Raw genomic sequence first — 20,469 nt, 5'->3', positions numbered from 1 at the left:
ATAGCAATGGTGGCAGTCTCATTTTGCCTGAAAACAGTCTCCTGATACCTGTGAAGAACTCTTTCGAGGCAAAAGAAGGTTGCTTCCCATGTCACAACTCTAACATCAAGCTTATTCTGAGCCATCATCAAAATATTTAAATTTTTAAATATGAGGTTTTATCAGCTTAGCAGCGATATCCCTCTTGATATCAATAAGAAGTTTTCGCAACACTACGCAGACGCTTTCCGGAATGTAGAGAATCTATTGTCAAAAGCGCTTTATGACAAAGCAGTCTGTCGATTATTTGTGAATCAATACAGCAGTGTCATTCGTGACTCTTCAACATACGACATATTTGCCATTTTTCATCGGCTACGAAACTTACTACAATCAGCTGTCAAGGTTCACCAATTTTCTCCAAAGACCCCTCAGCTGTTCATTGTGATTTAACAAGCATTTTCAATAGATTTACTATGTTCTAGAATCCGTCCCAGTTGCAACTGCGAAAACCCGCTATTAATGACACTAATCGTCAATACACTAATGACTCTTTTATCGGCAAACTTATTATTTTGTGATCAGTGAAAACTCTTTCGAAAATTCAGGAGCGTTTGATCTTACAGTTACCACATCTTGTCGACTCGGCGAATCAAACCTAAGGAATTTGCCCAATCTGACGACTCGTGAGATGACAAAATGCAAACAAATGCTCTCCCGAAATCACCCCTACCTGGACAAACTCCTTACAAATCTTTCCATGGGCGTCATATGTTAAAATTGCCATCAAACTTTACTTCAAACGCTTAACCCTAAGAAGACTGGGGGGGGGGGGCTAATTCAGCCCCCCCCTCGACATTTTTCGCGATAAATCCGCCACTCAAAATTTTTTGACCGCGTCGCTCGCTGACTTTTTACTTTCAAGTCTCGTGCAACTTTGAGACCAAAATTGTGACCCCCGGGTACGCGGTTCCAAAATTACGCAACATTTCGTAAGTGCATGCAGACCCAAAATTACTCAAAAACATGAATTTGTGTACAAATCCAATGCAAATAGTAAATTAGCCGAAATTCATAAAATGTATCATTATTTTTTCTTTTACTGCTTAAAATCAATTAATTTTATCTTGTTTATGGTCAAAATAAAGTCCCCGACAATTTCCATTGAAAAAACAATAAAAAACAAAAAGTCGAAAAACAAGGAAATACATAAGAAATTTAGAAAACAATAGAATACATAAGAATATAAATGTGATGTTGAAATTTTTGAAAAATAAATTTGATCAGATGCCTATCTAGAGTATGTGAAACAAAAATTAGCATCCAAGGGGCATTATTTTATTAATTAGAGCGAACTTATGATTTTCCGCATAAATTAGCATAATTAATGAGCAATGAGATTTTTCGCAGAATTTGATATTATAGTTTTGTAGATAATGCCATGGGTAACGCGCGTGCCAATTTTCGTCGCGATCGCGCGATCGACGGCCGAGATCATAAGGGGGGCTGAATCAGCCCCCCCCCCCCCTCGTCTTCTTAGGCATCGAAATAGCCCAGTCTATTTAGGGTTAATGCAAGGTAATTACAAACCAACCACAATCACATATTTCTTTGATGTATCTAATTTGATGTCGATTGAACGGGCTGTGTCCCTGTGGCTGTGCAAAAGAAGCCAGGGAAGAGACTGATAAAGTATGACCGCAAGAAGTACCTTTTTAAATGCAGCTTGTCTTAATTTCAAGATCTCGTCTCGCTCATAAAACTCGGCATGGTTCATAAACTCTGGGAAAGGTTTGGCGAATCCTTCATCGTTGGGTCCGTTCTGTTTGGGCCTGGACTTGGAACTGGGATGGGGACTATTTGGAGGTTTCCTCTTCATTAAGGATTTCCTTTGCTGGTCCAGCTCCTCCCTTTCTTTGGCAATTTTCTCCTGGCGCCTAGTATGGAATTAGAGATGGATGAGAATACGAGTTAATCAGGTACTTATTTCATTTCTTACAAGAAAAACTGTAATTGTGTAACTTCAGTATATATATTTAACTACTAATAATAGTTGATATTCCTACAGTGCCTTACTGCCTTTTATACAAGATACAAAACAGTTTGAGGGTTCCAAGACATTTTTTTCGTTGACGATTGCTCCACTATAAATTCAACACAGTAATCTAAATAACTAACTTAAAACAGAGGATTTAACACTATACCCTACACTAAACCCATCATAAAACCTTATTGCAACCCTAATCCCAGAACAACATCCTAGATTAAATAAAGCCTCGGGTAAAAAATTGGGTCACAGGTTTGAGATGCTATCCCTGGTCAGCACAGGAGATAAAATACAAACAAAATGCCCACCACTGACAACATCAGTCTGAGTCTAGGGCACATATTAGGGTATTAGTCAAGTTTGGGCACGCATTGTCTTGCATTGCTTCATTCCACCGACCTTGCATGCTTTGAAGCAACTATTATGACGTACAACCTTAGGATTCCACGAAAGAAAAAAGAGATTGAAAAGTCCCTGACGCCACTTACTTGACAAGATCAGTGAATGCATAGCCATCGTTCCAGGTTTCAACAAATTTGGCCCCTTGCCTCTGGGTGGTGAACTGTCCTAGCCTTAGCCGATCCTCCATGCTCTTCGTCCGTGCTTCTTTGTTTTCAGCTCGCGCCTGTAAGTGGAGACGATTTATATTTTTCATGTTCGTTTTTGATAAATTTAAAGGGATTGTTAACTTCATTCAGGGTGTAAAATACTTTTTTCTCTCTTTATTGCAGCTAATGTTGTAATCATAAATGCAAACCTTTAGGTCAAAAAGGAATCACCAAGGATGTTCAAGCTAATAGGTTGCTTAATTGCTGTTCCTAGGTATGCGTAGGTTAATATTGTAGTCTATGGAAGGAAAACAATAACTTTTTCACTCACTGCAAAACATGTCATGATAATATGAAATAACATTTTCAGGGTTCCTCTTAAAACATAATTGCATGCACTGACCGCATGTAGGGTCCCTAAAACTCAGGCTTTAGTAAATCTCTGCAAAGTTACTCAATCCCTTTAATGGTTATGATATAATAGCATATTATCCCACATGATCTCAAATCTTATTAGATTATTACTCCACACATACATGAGCCATGTATTCAAATTCAAGTTTTCAAACATTTCAGCAACCAACAGAAAAGATTTGAATTTTAAAAAAAATGCCGCATAGTGAAAAAAAAGTGTATTAATCTAGGTAAATTAAGAATTTAGACCATGCACTCTTAAGAATAATAACAATTAACCTTTTGGTACAATTTACCGTTCAATTTGAAAATTTCAACAGCGTAAGACATCTTAAAATTTCAACTGAATTCTTGTATTTTAGAATAATAAAATTTCTAAGCACTGTGACAACAATCCAAACTTTCTATTTTTTTTTTAAATATTGTTCTAGTATTCCTCAGAATCAAATATTTTAGAGTGATGTTCCTAATATTTTTCAAACCAGAGGATTATGGGGTTGAATTCCAGCTATGGCATAGTTTCCTTCAGCAAAAATTCATCCATAATGTGTAGGGACAGTGATTTTCCGTTTCAAAAAATTGCCTTTTCCGTTTCAGAAAATCTCAAATTCCGTTTCAGCATGTCAGAAAACGGAAATTCCGTTTCCCCATAGACTTTGTACACACGGAAAAGTGACAATTCCGTTTACACATTGAATAGCAAAATCACAACACGTACACTCGCACTGGTCAAAATTAGTATCTGCTACTGTTCCAACAACACAATAGAATCCGTTCTAATCGGATCTATGCGGGTGCATAAAATATTTTTACAAACCCATTTAGCATGCATACATTCTCACCTTTCACATTATTAGCATTATTTCACGGTGAAATTATATTTCATCGATAATTATGGGGGTTTTTGGACATCGTTATCATCAGTCAACGGCTTTTGCCAATCCGCCATCTTGGATTTTAAGACCACGATATCGTGCTGTTACATCTTCAGACGTAGAGGGCAGCAACACACGACCGTGTAGTTGAACGATATGTGTGCATATATGTGAAGCCCAACAACCCGGCCGGCCGGGTACGGGTGCGGGGTACAATCGAGTGTGCTGATGTCGAGTGCAGTCACGATGTGTGAATTGTCATGATAGTAGCGAAGTGAGATCGTGTTTTCTGGGGTTTTGTGGCCATTTATATTCTCATTCTGTTGTGATTTTGGAGTAATTTCTGTTGCTATTCTGTGTATTTTGTGGGAAAATACATTTTCCGTGATTTTCCGTTTGAAATGCCACTTTCCGTTTCAAAAGGCCCTTTCCGTGAATTCCGTCCATTTTCCGCGATCGCGGAAAATCACTGTCCCTAAATGTGCTGCACTCAACCCAGATAAGGTAAATGGGTACTGGCAGGAGGTATTCCCTTAAAAAGCTGTGAGCACCAAACAAGAAGAACTTGTGTGCAATATAAATATCCTGTATCATTATTATAATTATTATCTTACCTTCTCAATAAGAAGTTGTTTAATCTTCTCTGTACTTTTCTTGGACTGTTCTTTAACCTTTTCTAAAAGTTTCTGAGCACTATCTAACCTCCGTTGTAAATCCTGAGTTGTCTGTAAAATGCAAGATTACAAAAGAAGGGCAAAGAGTTAGAACAATTATATCAAAACCACACTAAAATGTGATAAACTTTTGATTTATGAATATTTTCTATATCAAATTGAGTTATCAAACCACATGAAATTTAATTTACACCAAGTCTATAACAAAACGCAACTTAATTTCAAGTATAAATCAGAATGGAGCATTTGTTACTTATTACAGTACAAGTAAGACTTGCACAACTTTCATGTGTTGAATGGTCTTGTTAGACTTAGACAAAAAAATTTAATATCACTGGGAGTGTTTCAAAAAGAGTTAAATGTGACTTGGACTCAAAATGCTGACATGCACATATTTACCACACAATTTAACTGATTAATAAGCAACACACATCCTCTAAGCATGATTTGACCAATGCGGTGATGCATTTTATATTGCATGCAACTGGGGATTTAAGTGAAACTTTTAGTCACACTTAAATCTTTGTGAAACATCCCCCCCCCACGGTGCCTTCCGAAAATTAGCAAGGGGACCCAAATGCAGAAATAGAAGAATCAAAAGCATTTCAGACCCAAGAATAAAATGGTTTGTTCATGATCACAAGCACAGGTAACGTCAAGATAAACAATCAAATGTCAATAATGCGGATACTTTTACTTACACTATTGAGCGTTTCTATCGTCTCTTCTTTCACCCTCATGTGAGATTGATGTTGCCTTTCTTTTAGTTCTAGATCTTGTAAACTCATTTCAGTCTGCAGGTAAATAAAACCATCAAACATGTTAACTGATACAAAGAAAAAATATGGACATCAAGGCATGGAAAAGTATATTCTGCTTTATATGGAGGTGTCATGTTCGTGGTCCTGACTCGCGCCATTAAATCAGAGAATCGCAGGTTCTAATCCTACTCCTGGCATTATAATAATAATAATAATATGCAACATTTATATAGCGCTTAATACAAATGTTTCTAAGCGCTGTGCACTATTAGCCCAGCTTTAGCACGGCTACCCTGAACGGTTGTATCGAGCATTCAAGGAATTCCTTCCTACCAGGTACCCATTTACTACACCTGGGTCGAGAGTGACAAATGTAGATAAACGCCTTGCCAAAGGATGCTAGTGCTGCGATGGGATTTGAACCCCGGACTTTGTGGCTCAAAGTCCGAAGACTTATCCATTGAGCCACAACACCTTTAATATTCCTTTGACAAGAAATTATCCATATTGTGCTGCAATCAACACAGGTGAGGTGAATTGGTACCTGCTAGAATTTATCTTTGAATACCAGCTGCAGGCGGATCAATAATGCCATGCATTGAAAATGAATACCAGTAAAGGTAACAATCTTAAATGAGTTCGAACAGAATCCAATAAAATGACCACCGAAGTGTTTGTATGTATCAATAAAAATATGTGCCAAATGGCTCTGGAAAAAAGTGTAATTACTGATGAATAAGCATAATAAGCACAGAATTCCATAAAATGTTGGGTATTTTTCCAAACAATACTAATAAACTGTACCACATATGCCTTTTTGTGTAAGTGATCATCAAAATTATCAGTTTTCAGCTAAGATTTCATGATTTCACAAAGGTAAGCTTATTTCAATGTAACAGAACTAGATCTATTAAAATATGGTGGCATTAATCCTTGATTATAAAGACTTTCTCATGAAATAACTGTTTGCTGCAGCTAATTTCTTTTACCTTTACAGCTGCACTGTACAAATACACCTATCATACAGTGCGTCACAGAAAAAAAATCAAACCAAGGATCATCAATGATTTATCATCAATTAATCACAAACATAAAGTACATATCATTGTACAGCTTATAATCTCTTCATTTAACTTGGTGTAACTCGGATGATTCCTTATTCATGCATGAGAGAGTTAAAACGATTCAAAGAAAGAATACAAAAAAAGTTATTGAAAAAGATTCAAAAGAGCTCATTAATCATCATATAAGCTCCTATATATCATTTAAATGCTCGATACTATTGAATAAAAAACTCTTTTTTTTTCCTAAAAACATATTCCATTTAATAAGAATATAAAAAAAAAACATTTTGATGAGCTTTATATTTGACTTGCAAAGTTTACCTGAGTTGATATTGAGCTGCTTTCTGAAAACCTAGGCCTGGCTGGTTTGGGTGATTGGGAAGAATGTGAGATGTAGTCGTTGCTGTTACCACATGGTGATGACATCATTTGCTATAAATACAAATAAACAATTTTAAAAACTTATTTATCGCAAGCTTACAACTCGTTTGATTTATACAAGAGCACATCTTCATTTACCTTTGGGCAATTCCATAAAATATTTACGTCCGACCCCATGTATGTCAGATGTTCATGAAATTTTCTGTCTCTGATTTCTGGTTCTTTTGACAGTCTGTAATGCTGTCAAATGACCATGACTTGGTCAGCTTATGAAGTGAAGTAAAACTTGAGAAAAATGGGGGTCAAATGTACAAAAAGGTTGATTCTTTTACGGAATTGCCCTTTAGTAATCTCACAAGAGCATTTAACTCATTATCATTTTTATTCTTTTTTACAATCACTCTTAACACAACAGCTGATAATAGGAAAGCTTCTAGATTTACATAATAAATGCCTGAAATATGCTATGTTGGATGAAATGCAATCTTATAGCAACAGCAAATTAACTCGCAATTGACCAAAAGCTGAAGTTACTAAACATGGGTTACAAGCACACAAGTGTTTATTTAGTGACACAACATTTTCTCCAGCGACAATTGCTCGGGCTTTATTTCATCTAAGATAAAGGTTTAGGATAAGGTATAGTAATAAAATCCACGGTTGAAGTTGGTCATTTCATTTGTGTGTACAAGTGGACTGCCCATGCCTTGAATTCAATATTTAGGGAGGGATGCCACTTTTCCAGAGGGCCGATTTCTATATTTCGCACAAATAGGGAAAAAAAAAAGATGAGGGCACAACAAATCTCCCAAGGCCAATTAGAGGGGCATTAAGGTCGGGTGTCAGACATCCACAGCAATGGGGTTTGGTGGCCTTGGAATTGTTTAAAGCTCTTAATGTTGCTTTTGTTCTAAAAGGGAAGTTCACCCAGTGAAAATAGCAGAAAAAACAATAAAATACATCGGGAAAGTTTGAGGAAAACTCATCAAAGAATAAAAAAGTTAGAAATAGAATTTATTGGGATTTGTGACGTCATATGCAAGCAGCTTTCCTACAAATCGTGCGGTAAAAAAAATCAATGAAATGTCATTTTCTAAAAAAATTGAATTTTTTTTTTTTGTACCTTCAGTATATCAATACACAAATGATTTCACACCCGCTCCTAAAGAAAAAAAATTAAATAAGTCATCACAGACCATCACAAAATGAAATTCATGCATTATTTCTGCTATTTTTACAACAAAGGTCTTGTCAGAATGGTGTTTGAGAAGGGGGAAAAGAAACTTACACTAGGATATGAACTAGATGGTGGTGACTTGGGTAGGATACCTATGCCCAGACTGGTCCGTCCTGGACTTAATGATGTTGCTGCCTGCAAGTGGAAAATGAATGTTTTTATAACTCTGTCCAAAATAACAAATCAGTTCTTGAGGGCAATATAACATGACGAGAATGGTTGGATACCTATGCCTAATGAGGAAGAGAGAAAAATATATTTTGAATTAAAGCATGCATGATAAATACCAGCCCCATCCATCCAACTGATTCAAAATAAAACAAATATATCTAGAGTAATTCCATATCTAGCACGTTTACAGCCACCTGCATTAAATGCCCACATGTATATTATGAGAAGATCAAGAAATATTTAATGAAGTGGTCCACCCGACACCTTCTACTCTGGAGAGAACTTCTGCTACTACTACATGTACAATGTACTTCTACTAAATTGTATTAAGAATGTAAAGATTTATTTTTGGTTGGCAATGAATCGTTTGTATCTTGCTTTGGCACATACGATCTTGCCGTCCCTGTCAACTTACCTTAAAATATTCACTTATCTTCTTTGGACCTGAAAGTACAACAAATAAAACACAAGTTAGGTTAAACATAGTTTAAAGTTGCAAGCATGAACATGTACAAATCAACATATGCAAAACAACAGCATTACACCAATCATTGCAAGCTGTGCATTTACTAAGTTCCAAAACGAGAATCAATCAAGATATCTTTACTTCCCCTTAAATCCCAATTTAGAATCAAAGTTAATAATCACTATTACGGCATGTACTAGTCTAACAACACACTGACAAGAAATCTTAATCGAGTCTTGGTAATTACCATGAACATCCTTCTCTGACATCTCCTTTACAACTGACAATGAACATTCAAAACTGAAACACAATTAGAGCAACGAAAGTGAAAAAGTAAAAAAAAAAAGATAATGTATAAGCTGCCATAATTTACACTAGATCCTGTTTTATACATCATGACTTTCCTGTATTCTTGTGATATCTGGGCCCCGTTGTACAAAGAGTTACGATTGATCCGATCAATCGTAACTCTATGGAAATCCATCAGTGTCATAATTTTTTCTACAGGAAATTTGCAAAATGTCCTTTGTAATCAAAGGAGAACACCCCAAATTGTCAAGAAATCAATGAATTTATGGATATGCATTCATATCTAGAATTTTTTTTGAACAAACATGCATTTCAAATGTTGACTTTGCTGGCCTTCCATAGTTGCGATTGATCGGATCAATCGTAACTCTTCGTACAACGGGGCCCTGGTCTTTTTCCAAGCAATAATAATACACTGACAGTCCCACATGTGCTTTTCTGTGTTGGTGATCTTCAGTGTGATAGATTTTTCAGCCTAGATTTCATGATTTCACAAAGTCCAGTTTACTGTAACAGATTTAGACCTACATGTACAATTATATAGTGACAATTAATCTTAGTTTTATAGCCTTGTTCATTAAATCAGTGTTTACTGCAACTACATGTACTTTCATGTATCTTTAAAAGGAAAATGAAACCCCTGAAACAAGATAGCTTGTGCAAAAAAACAGAAAAATCAAAGAAACAGATGAATCAAAGAAAAATCAAAGAAACAGTTCGAATCCCAGCCATGGCGTAATTTCCTTCGGCAAGAAACTGATCCACAATGTGCTGCACTCAACCCAGGTGAGGTAAATGGGTACCGGTAGGAAGTAATTCCTTAAAAAGCTGTGTGCGCTATGAACGCCTAGCTTAGCCGGGTAATATAGGAGCACCTTGAGCACCTAACAAGGTGGATATGTGCGCAATATAAATACCCTATATTATTATGAACAAAAGTTTGAGAAAAATTGAATAAAAAATAAGAGAGTTATGAGCATTTGAAGTTTAGATCATTATTGCAATGTAGATCCTCCAATTGGCAATTCGACAAAGATGTGTGATGTCACATGTGAAAAACTTTCCCCATTACTTTTCTATATATTTCACTTAAACTGCCTCTTTTCTCACATCTATCAGTACCGGAAGATCATGTAGTCTTTCTATAGGAGGGCATGTAATACAGATTTTCAACGAATGCATTATGGATAATAAAAGAGTTTTTATCACCCTAAGAAAGAGCAAAAATAGACATTTTCGTGGTATTTTATAGTCCATCAGAGGGAAAGTTGTTCACATGTGACATCACAAATAGTTGTCACATTGCCAATGGGAGGATCTCCATAAGCATTAGTGATCACAATATTCAAATGCTCATAACTTTTTCATTATTTGTCAGATTCTTCTCAAACTTTCTTTGATCTTATTCTTTGATTTTTCTGTTTCCACAAAAGCCAACTTGTTCCAAAGGTTTCATTCCCCTTTAACTGTACTCATTCATACAGATTAACGCTTCGATCAAATGTGACCTTACACCACATAACCATCAATAAGTTGCCAAAAATGAGACATGAGTTTTGAGATTTTTATTGAGCTTGATAAAGCACAACCTCGGCTTTAAAGGTAAAAGACCGTAGTTGCAGCAAACAATTATTTAAATCAAGGTTGGTTGTCAAAATATTATCATACATCTAGATCTCGTACATTAATGTAAGCTTATCTTTTTAAAGTCATGAAATCTCAGCTCAAAATCGGTAATTCTGATGATCATTAACACAGAAGAGCATATGTGGGACAGTGTATTAATATTGCTTCAAAAAATACCGGACATTTGATGGAATTCCGTGCTTATTTTGCTAATTTCATTATCAGCAATTACTCATTTTCTTCCACAGCCAGTTGGCACATCCAAACACTTTGGTGATAATTTCATTGGATTCTGTTCAAACTAATTTTGAGATCGTTACCACATCTGGAATTAATATTTAACATCATATCAAACTTGTCATAGTGTTCAACAATAATCCACGCAAGAGATTCAGTAAGAGCTTCAAAGAATAAGGATAAAACAATGTTTGAAGGTTTGGGTTCACTCAAGAATGGGATGTGCACTGTGCAATCCCGGTGAAACTTCCAAGCAGTGCGGGGAAAACTGGTGTCAAACAAAATTATGTACGTATCTCGTTTTTATATTCAACGTCACAACATCAAATTTTGACAGGACAAAGTAGAACTACCTGTTCTGTTTCAGAATCAGATAAGCTCATTCTATCATTTTTACTTTGGGCTATTTAGAGAGAACCGTCCCGGACGACTTTTGTTGGTTTAGGAATGGCTGGTCTCAATATAAATGTATGGTAGGGATGACAAAAAAAATCAAGATGAATGCCAGGTAATCTATGCTGCTAGCTGATTGGTTGCTGATGCTTTATAGTAAATAGTGGTAGTAAAAAATGAGCTGTGATTGGCTAGATTGGTACGTGACCTCCCTTCAAATAGTTATATTGGACATATGTACAATACAACTTTTGATTTTTGGAGGGTAAAACCCGTGTTAAACGAATGGGGAGAATATCGATTAATGCCAATGCGCATTTAGCCAGTCAGTCCTGCGCGTCTGCATTTACTAAGCGCACGCAAAGCGTTGAAACTTAGTTTTTATAGTGACGTTACCTTATCCTGACTTGTGCAACATTTTAAATTATGGATGTAACGTGAGCAACGGTACGAATGTTTGACATTCATTATCCCATTTGCACGCGTACCACAAGCTAAGCAGGCGTTGTACAATTTACTATAATGAATAGTGAACGTTCTATCATACAATAATACTGGACTATATGAACTCCAAATTATATAAAATTATCCCTCGTGCAGGTCTATTTCACCTCGGCCTTGGTGAAATAAACCTGCACTCGGGATAATTTTATATTTGTTGTACATATCATCCAATATATTTTACAATAGAATGTACACTATTTACATAATATTACCTGATAGATCACTATCTTGCCCTTTTCTTTTCCTCTTCTTCCTCTCCTTTTCTGGGGTTTCTGACTGCATGACCTGTAAAATGAAATAGCATTTAAAAAAAACACCATCATGAATAAACAATGATTGAAGATTTCAGTGTGTGATTGTGTAAAACCAGTGAAAAGGGAAAAGCCATGAAATCATTTTTCCTCAAGTGTTAGAATATTTGGTAACACATTACAGAGCCTAAGGTAAATTAAATTCCTTCTATTCTTATGGTGTATGCTGTAACACCTCGAGTGCTCCACAGGCCAGTGTGCTAAAGGAGCACACATGCTCATTTGCATCAATTGCATGTATGACTTTATTTCAATCACCCTTAAAGGTCAAGTTCACCCCAGAAAAATGTTGATTTGAATAAATAGAGAAAAATAAAACTAGCAAAACGCTGAAAATTTCATCAAAATTGGATGTAAAATAACTTTTTTACAAAACAGTGATATACACAACTCAGTGACATGTAAATGAGAAAGTCGATGATGTCCCCCACTCACTAAAAGTTTTTATTGTTTGAATTATACAATATTTCAATTTTTACAGATTTGACAACAAGGACAAACTTGACTGAACCATATTATTACACATTTCAAATGCCACATTTTCAGGGAGGAATTAATCTTGTTTCACTTGACAATGGGGAGAAAATAAGAAAAATCCCCATTTCATAGAACAAAATACAAAAGAAATAGTGAGTGGATGACGTCATCTGTCTCGTCATTTGCATACCGACCAGGATGTGCATATAACTGTTTTGTGAAATTAAATTAAACTTTTAAAAAAGTCATAACTTTCTTCTTTTTTATCCGATTTTGATGAAATTTTCGGAGTTATGCTTGTTGGATTTTTCTTTTTCTTCAAATCATCGTTTTGTTGGGGCAGACTTGTCCTTTAACTTCTTGTGAAGCAAGGCTGTTCGTTAGTGCTTTCACATACCTCTATATCATCACTAGGTGAACCCCTGCTGCATGTGCTCGTGCTATGATTGGAATCATCAGCTATCATGATGGGTTGCTGAGAGGAGCGATTTCCTTTGATACGTGCTTCTAGCAGCTCCAGCTTCTGTGGATCGAAATGCCTGAACTCTTGCATGATGGGACAGTTGTCCTCTTGTCACAACGATGATACGATTGGCAGTGTTTCAGGAAACAGATTGTGTCACTATGGAAGTAAACAAGGGATATATTAATGGTTAATATTTTGTGACAAAAATTTTGTTACACAAATTTTTTTATTACAACATAATAAAAATGATAAAAATTACAATGTATTCCTTAACGTGTGCTTACTCTCCACAGAGCCAGGAATTTGCCTCCAATTCAAGTGTGTGTACTGCGGGAAAAAATGATATTTTCGCCCCCGAGATTTCTACTTAGTTCTTTCCTTCTAAAAGATCTAGATCTAGCCCTAAATCATGTAAATGGGATACAACTTCATTTCAGACATTTATACGATATTCACATATTGATTTCATTTTTAAACAAAAATTCATTAAAAACAGAGAAAAATATTTTGAGATGGGGAAAATGCTTATTTTGCTCTCTTTGTTCTTCGCCAAGCTACGAGACTAGTCGCGCTATCTTGTTCTCTTTGTTCTTCGCCAAGCTCGTAGCTTGGCGCGAGTCACACGCAATTTGTGTTTCCATTTTTGATTTGGCAGTGAATTAATAATAATACGTGTGGGGAACTGGGAACCGGCTTCAAAGCAGGCAGCCTACGCTTAATGTATTTTTTTCACATGACGTGTTGCCTTTCTCATCAAAAAGTGACACAGTTTGTCACTGGTTTTTGAGAGCGAGTATTTGTCGCCCAAGGGTTTGGGTAGGTGTAGCGGAGGGTATTTCTAGAGGTAGTGAATGTAGTGGAGCCTACCATTTCTTCTGTGTATTTTGGGGGATTACATACAGTGTAATCACAATTTATTTTGCTACTTTTTCAGAAGTCATAGATCTAAGTTAGGCTTGGGAATTTTTGTAACTTTAAGTAATTTTTGTTTTAGTTAAATAAATGACATGAAGTTTAACTCAACTGTAGGCCCCCTATGTGTTATTTAATTTTATGACAAATATTAAGTTTTTAAGCTTTCTAAATTTTGTGGTCCTACCTATTTTTTAGCCTATATTGTCTTGCAATAGACCATACATGGCCATGGCCAGGGGCCCGTTGCAGAAAGAGTTGCGTTTATTTTTAAACGCAAGCCAAAAAATCAATCGCAAGTCGCAAATGCGCGCTGTTGATAATTTTTGATTGGTTGAAAATCAAGTTGCGCATGATTTTTAGAGAGTTAAAGAGTTGCCATCAATCGCAACTCTTTCTGCAACGGGCCCCATTGATTTTTTGGCTTGCGTTTAAACACAACTCTTTCTGCAACGGGCCCCTTGCCATGGCCAGGATGTGCCACGCCACAGACATGTCCGACTCTAGTTGCAGCAAGTCGCACAACAGTCAACACAGTCACACTCAGTCACATTCACAAGTCCTACACAATCACAAGCCAAAATACCTGGCTGAACATCAGACAGCACCGCACAATACATGCGTGAAATCGCGAGTCATTTCTTTCACATCGCGAGTAAACATAGCGCAATTTCACAACGAATATCAGACAGAAAATCACTATTCAGTTGCAGTTAGAACATTCAAAATACAATTTATCAACGAACTGAATTTCATCACAAAATACGCATTTCTAAAGGATGAATTTTGTTGCTGAATGTGCTTACCTTCGTGCAATTTTTTCGGTGAAAACAGTTCATCATGACGTCACACAAATCATGGACTTGATAATCGATAATCGGTCAGTTCGTGGGGTTTCCTTGCGGACTTCTTGCCGAATGCATTCTCCAGAGGTAGTAAATTATTATCTCAGCGAGATGTAGTTGATTGTTCATTATAATATCCCGCGACCATACAGTGCTTAATGGCAATCCCATATACGATATTTGATTTATAAATAGTCCGGATCACTTTAGCGCCAAAATATTGATGGAAACTGCAAGACAATTAGAATAAAGGTCCTGACCTTGACCTTATATCCCAGACACACCCGTCTAGCTAATGGTAAAATCCAATGAACCTCAGCGCGCACAAATAACCCTCGGGTGACCTTTGACCCAATAATCGATAAATTGTCAATGTGTAATCATTCTCATTTACATAGGAGCCGTCGGAGTGAACTCTGACCTTAAAGTTATGTCGCAGAATATGATGTGGCATTGGAAGGCAAAATGAGATTTCACGCAGAAGGCATGAGCCATGACAAGCCAAAAAACTTTCTTATACAAGACATCTGGGAACTCTTGCCTAAAATAGGTCTTAAACACAGGGGCGGATCCAGGATTTTCCAAAGGGGGGGGGGGCACATTTTTCCGAGGAAAAATTTGACAAGCAAAAAAAAATAAAGTTTTGTTTTAACCACAAATGAATGATATTTTGTCTCCTATAAAAAAATTGACAAGTAAAAAAAAAAATTCTTATTAACCACAAATTAATATTTCGTCGCCTAAAAAAATGACAAGCAAAAAAAAAAATAAAAAGAGGTTTTCAGTCAAACAAAGGGGGGCACACTTCTGCTTTAATTGCATTTTTACATTACAAATTTAAATTTTGCTTATCAAAGGGGGGGGGCGCGGGCCGGCTGTGCCCCCCCCCCCCCCTGGATCCGCCAGTGTTTACTAAACTATATAGTTTATACTAAACTATTTATGGCAGAGGTGGCGGAGCGAAGTTAATTGGAGTAGGGCACAGCGAAAAAGGACACACTGACTACTAGTAATTGTAAAAACAACAACAATAGCATATCTACCCCTCTCTAAATCATGACAGCTCATCTAGGTGTTCATTTCATTAAACTTATCCGCTGAGGGCGGCCGAATGTGTTTTCTAGTTGAGGGCCGGGAGCAAAAAGAAAATATTAAATTGTGAGCAAATTACACATTCACCAGATTACGTTTTCTGCCTGCATGTCTGTTCCGTGTTACGGTGTTAACATTAATGTAAGTTGCGTAAAAACCCTTTTGAAGGCAATTTCTGATTATTCAATATAAAATAATGTAAGCGAGCGAAGCGAGCAATCATGCTTTTGAAAATTTGTGTGTCATATAACTTGTTTCATGGCCCATTCTGAAATAATTGAGGCTTTGATTTTTTTTTGTTTTGGGGGGGGAGTGGGTGGGGAGGGGGTATTTCATAAAAAAGGGTAGGCCTTTAGAAATTCTTACCCTCGTTATCACGGGAAAACATGAAGAGGGCCGGCCATTTTTTTCCCCTACGCGAGGGTACTGAGAGACCAAATGCCCTCTTCAGGCACACATTAGTTGAATAGAATTTACCTCATTGTCTTCTCTATATAAGTGCCCTTTCATGAGCGAAAAAAAAACAAGAGAAAAAAAAATTAAAAGAAAAGGACATTTCCCAATATATATCCTTTTTCTCTCTCTTTATTCATTTTAAAAAGGAATCAATTTCAGAAACGAAAATGCACTGATTAAAAAAATATATTTTCTCACTGACGAAAGGCATAATTATTTCATTTTGAAAAGACCATTCTTTTCTTATGGGAAATGACAAGTGTCCCTATCGACAGGGGCGGCGGAACCGGGGGTAGGGGGCACTTGCCCCCCCCCCCCCCCCAACAAATAATCACCGTCGGAGAAAAAAAAGGAGAGTGCCCTTTTTCAATGACGTGCCCTTTTCCAATATGAAATGTGAAACATTTAAGGTTGAAAATAATAAAAAATTTGGCTCGCACTTCGCGCTCGCATCATTGTTTAGTAAGGTGTATGCATTTGTCCTTGTTACAAAAATGCTTAGAATGTCCAGTTTTCAGGTTAGAATATCAAAAAAAATTGGCTCGCGTTTTGCGCTCGCATCAATCATTGTTTAGTAAGGTACTTATTTTTTCCTCGGTTACAAAAAGTGCTTAGAATGTTCAGAATTCAGGTTGGAATATCACAAATTTCAACTCGCGCTCCGCGCTGGCATTATTTGATTGGTCGGGAATATTATCCTGTTCATCAGTCACTAAATGCAGTACTTATCATGTTCTTTTTATGGTCTGTATATCAAAATTCTTTTGTTAGATACACATCTTTTTCATGAAAAAAAAAATGCGCGGAAATAATGAGGCCTAAATACATTTTCTATCAGTCAGAAACCACTCCGAGGTGGGGCAGTCAAATAAATTGCTGTACATATGCGTGACCAAATTATTTCCAAACACCCCCTCAACGAGATTTTCTCCGTGTGCCTATAACCCCCTTAACAAAATTTTTCACGGGCTTCATTTACACATTTTGGCCCCTAAACAACTTGTCGCCATATTAATGACCCCCAAAAGTTTGTACAAGAGGGAAGAACCCGAACACTTTTCAGAAACGATCGAGGAGGAAAAAGCTTGAGAAAAAAAAGCGTACCCTAAACACGTTTTGCTAGTCTTAAAAAAAGCTTTGGACAAAAAAAAACATACCCTAAATACGTTTGACCACGCGATTGACCATTGACTCCTTTAAAAAAAAAGTGTGTTTTTCATACCCATAACGATCGCGAGTGCACGCACGGCCCGCGTCCAAAACTGAAAAACACTCATTTAAACGCGTATTTAGGGAAATCACTTAAAAATTATTTGCTCAACTTAATTAGTACAAAACACATTCACGCAGATAACCTCACTGTGAAAATATGTTTGCACCAAAATGCCAATTTTGACATAACTGCCTTTTGTTCACTGTTCATAAACTGTCATTTTTTAGGCCATTTTGTATACAAATCCACCCCAATAAAAAGTTGATATAAGAAGAGAAAAATCCAACAAGCATAACTAAAATTTTTATCAAAATCAGATGTAAAATAAGAAAGTTATTACATTTTAAATTTTCGCTTCATAGTACAGTTATATTCACATCCTAGTCGTTATGTAAATGAGGGGCTGATGACATCACTCACTCACTTTTTCTTTTGTACTTTAATTATATGAAAGAAATGTTCCAATTTTCTCCCCGTTGTCCTGTGAAACGAAGTTTTATTTCTCCCTGAACATGTGGTATTTTATTGTTTTAACACTTTATGGTTCTCTCCCGGGGGGGGGGGGCGAGTGGATACCATGCGCGACCAAAAAACACGTAAAAAGGATGTCTTTTCAAGATAGGGCACGTTACGTACGTACCGTATAAGGGTGTCAAAAACACTAAAATAATGAAAAAAGGGTATCTATTTTCGCTAGGAAAGCTACGTGTTTAGGGTCAAATTTGCGATGGTGTAAAAAATTAAGACTGAAATTTTTTATAATGGATGTATTTTTGCTCCAAGAGTCAACACTACGTGTTTAGAGTACGATTTGCGCGAGATGTGGGAGGTGGGGCTGTACTGAACCCAATGATGTAAGTAAAGGTAAAACCGACGACCGACGTCCGTGACATAATATCGCTACTGGTTTAGGGGGTCAATGCAGGGGATATTTGCCAAGAGCATCGTTTTGTTTCCAATACTTGTGAAGGGTAGGGTTTCACATGCAGTGGCGTAACAGGCGGGGGGCAGGGGGGCAAGCTGCCCCCCCCCCCCGGCGGATTTCACCGGGAAAATAAAAAACGGGGGAAAAAGAAAAGGGAGGGAGAAAGAAAGGGAAAGGGGAAGGAAAGGGGAAAAGGAAAGGAGGAAAAGGAAAGGGAAAAGTAAAAAGAAAAAAAAAATGGAAAAGGAAGGAAAGCGGGAAAAGGAACGAAAGAACATTTGAGAAAGAACCAATCATTCCGAAATAGGCCTATGTAATGCAATAGCATGATGGGAAATAAATCAAAAGGTGACAAAATGTCAAACAATAGCGGGAAATGAAGGTAGAATTGAATTAGTCAAAAGTTAAATTGGAAAACAAAGAAAAGGGACAAGAAAAAAGAACTTAACATGACCGTGCTGCCGAGGATAGAAAATACAGAGCGGGAAGAAAGATGGACTGCATATAACATTGTGCTATACGCTTGCTAAATTTTATGCAAATAAGCTACAGACCCCACACAGTAGGGGCTCGTCATCTATAACCTTCAAATGGCTCTATAACGCCCCCCCCCCCTTCGGAACCCTTCCTACATTAAGCTTTACGTTCAATCACTGGCGTACCGGCGGGGGGGGGGGTCTTGGTTCCACACCCAAGTGGAAATAAAAGAAATTATAGGAGACAACGTATAATGAAATGAATGGAAACAATAAAATGTGTTATTTGCTGAATAAAATGGATATCTATCACATAATTAAAATTTAATTTCAATAGGCTTTTTTTTTCCAGCTCGTTTTGCTCGCTGACGACTCTTTACAAATTTTCCCATATTGCTATGTTTGCCCCATTAAAAATATTTGGTTCAACTGGGTTGAATGAATGTGTTGTGTAAAAGCTATATTCTGTATATACCCGCGATTTGATTAAAAATAGCGGCAATCTGCAAGGTTTAAATGGTTTTGATTTTAAGAAGTTCCGGGGGCTCCAGACGGACCCCAACCGCATAGCACTGCCGTATAGTATGGAAGGGTTGGGCCATGGTCCCAAAAAGTTCTACAACCAAGAAAAAAAAAAGGAGGAAATAAAAGACAAGGAAAAGTGTAGGATATGATTTCATTTACTGAATATAATGTCAAAAAATATCTCAAAGTTAAATTCTCATGAAAAGATTTTTTATTCTCGCTCGCTTCGCTCGCTCGGGACTTATATTAAGCAGCTTTTTGGCACATGTGCCATACTGCGCCTCTCGTTTTTCTTTAATCTTCACGCTACTGCCGCAAAGAATCATGTTCACAGTGGCATACAGGCTACAAAAAAGGAATGGAAAGAGAGAAAAGTGAAATATATCATTCTCTGGATATCATGTCAAAATCTATCACAAAATTTGATTTTTGTATTAAAAATGTCAACATTTTTGCAACTTTAAAAAAAAAGATAAATTCTGCCTGATACGCAATGTCTGGCCCTCTCAAAATCGTCGCCTCATTACACCATTACTCTGTTCATACCATATGACCGGGAAATTTTTGGCTCTTGCCTCCCCCCCCCCCCCCCCCCCCCCCGGCCACCGACCCCTGTTACGCCGCTGTTCACATGCCAATACTTGATAAGGCGTGCATTTTCAGAATATGGAAAATACGTGTTTAGGGTGCTTTTCGAGGCCCCATGGTTGCGCATGGTATCCACTCGTCAATGGAAGTGGCCCCCGGGAGGGGGGGGGGGGGGGTTCTCTCAAGTTGGTCCTTATCGTCAAATCGGCAAAAATTGAAATGTTGTATAATTCAAACAAGAAAAACAAAATCAATAGTGAGTGAGGACATCATCGACTCTCTCATTTGCATCTCACTGAGTTGCGCATGTAACTGTTATGTGAAAAATAAGCGAAACTTCGAATTGACATAACTTTCTTATTTCACATCCAATTTTGATGAAATTTTCAGCGTTAAGCTAGCTTGATTAATCTTCTTTATTTATTAGAATCAACATTTTTCTGGGATGGACTTGACTATTAATAGATATGACCTACACATCCTGTTCATGACAACAA

General features: G+C 37.0%; 1 protein-coding gene across 2 annotated transcripts in view; it reads right to left on the bottom strand.

Moving 5' to 3' along the window:
• LOC129274995 (serine/threonine-protein kinase tousled-like 2) overlaps nucleotides 1-14,741 on the bottom strand; it is a 31,193-nt gene extending 16,452 nt beyond the window's left edge. Inside the window, exons 1-10 of one of the 2 annotated variants that reach the window (XM_064108893.1) lie at nucleotides 14,659-14,741; nucleotides 12,872-13,096; nucleotides 11,899-11,971; nucleotides 8,567-8,595; nucleotides 8,032-8,115; nucleotides 6,684-6,794; nucleotides 5,239-5,331; nucleotides 4,478-4,588; nucleotides 2,515-2,651; nucleotides 1,691-1,916 (exon numbers count right to left, since the gene is read on the bottom strand). In XM_064108893.1, coding sequence (XP_063964963.1) covers nucleotides 1,691-1,916; nucleotides 2,515-2,651; nucleotides 4,478-4,588; nucleotides 5,239-5,331; nucleotides 6,684-6,794; nucleotides 8,032-8,115; nucleotides 8,567-8,595; nucleotides 11,899-11,971; nucleotides 12,872-13,027 — 1,020 coding nt within the window. In that variant the 5' untranslated portion in view covers nucleotides 13,028-13,096; nucleotides 14,659-14,741. Of the gene's footprint in view, nucleotides 1-1,690; nucleotides 1,917-2,514; nucleotides 2,652-4,477; nucleotides 4,589-5,238; nucleotides 5,332-6,683; nucleotides 6,795-8,031; nucleotides 8,116-8,566; nucleotides 8,596-11,898; nucleotides 11,972-12,871; nucleotides 13,097-14,438; nucleotides 14,627-14,658 lie in introns of those variants that run through there. The other variant, XM_064108894.1, reaches the window with a different exon arrangement.
• Between the last annotated feature and the right edge of the window lie 5,728 nt (nucleotides 14,742-20,469).

This window comes from Lytechinus pictus, chromosome 13 (assembly GCF_037042905.1).
Source record: "Lytechinus pictus isolate F3 Inbred chromosome 13, Lp3.0, whole genome shotgun sequence".
NCBI lineage: Eukaryota > Metazoa > Echinodermata > Echinoidea > Temnopleuroida > Toxopneustidae > Lytechinus > Lytechinus pictus.
The sequence above is the reverse complement of the archived record's forward strand: the minus strand, read 5'-3'. Positions and strand labels throughout refer to the sequence as shown.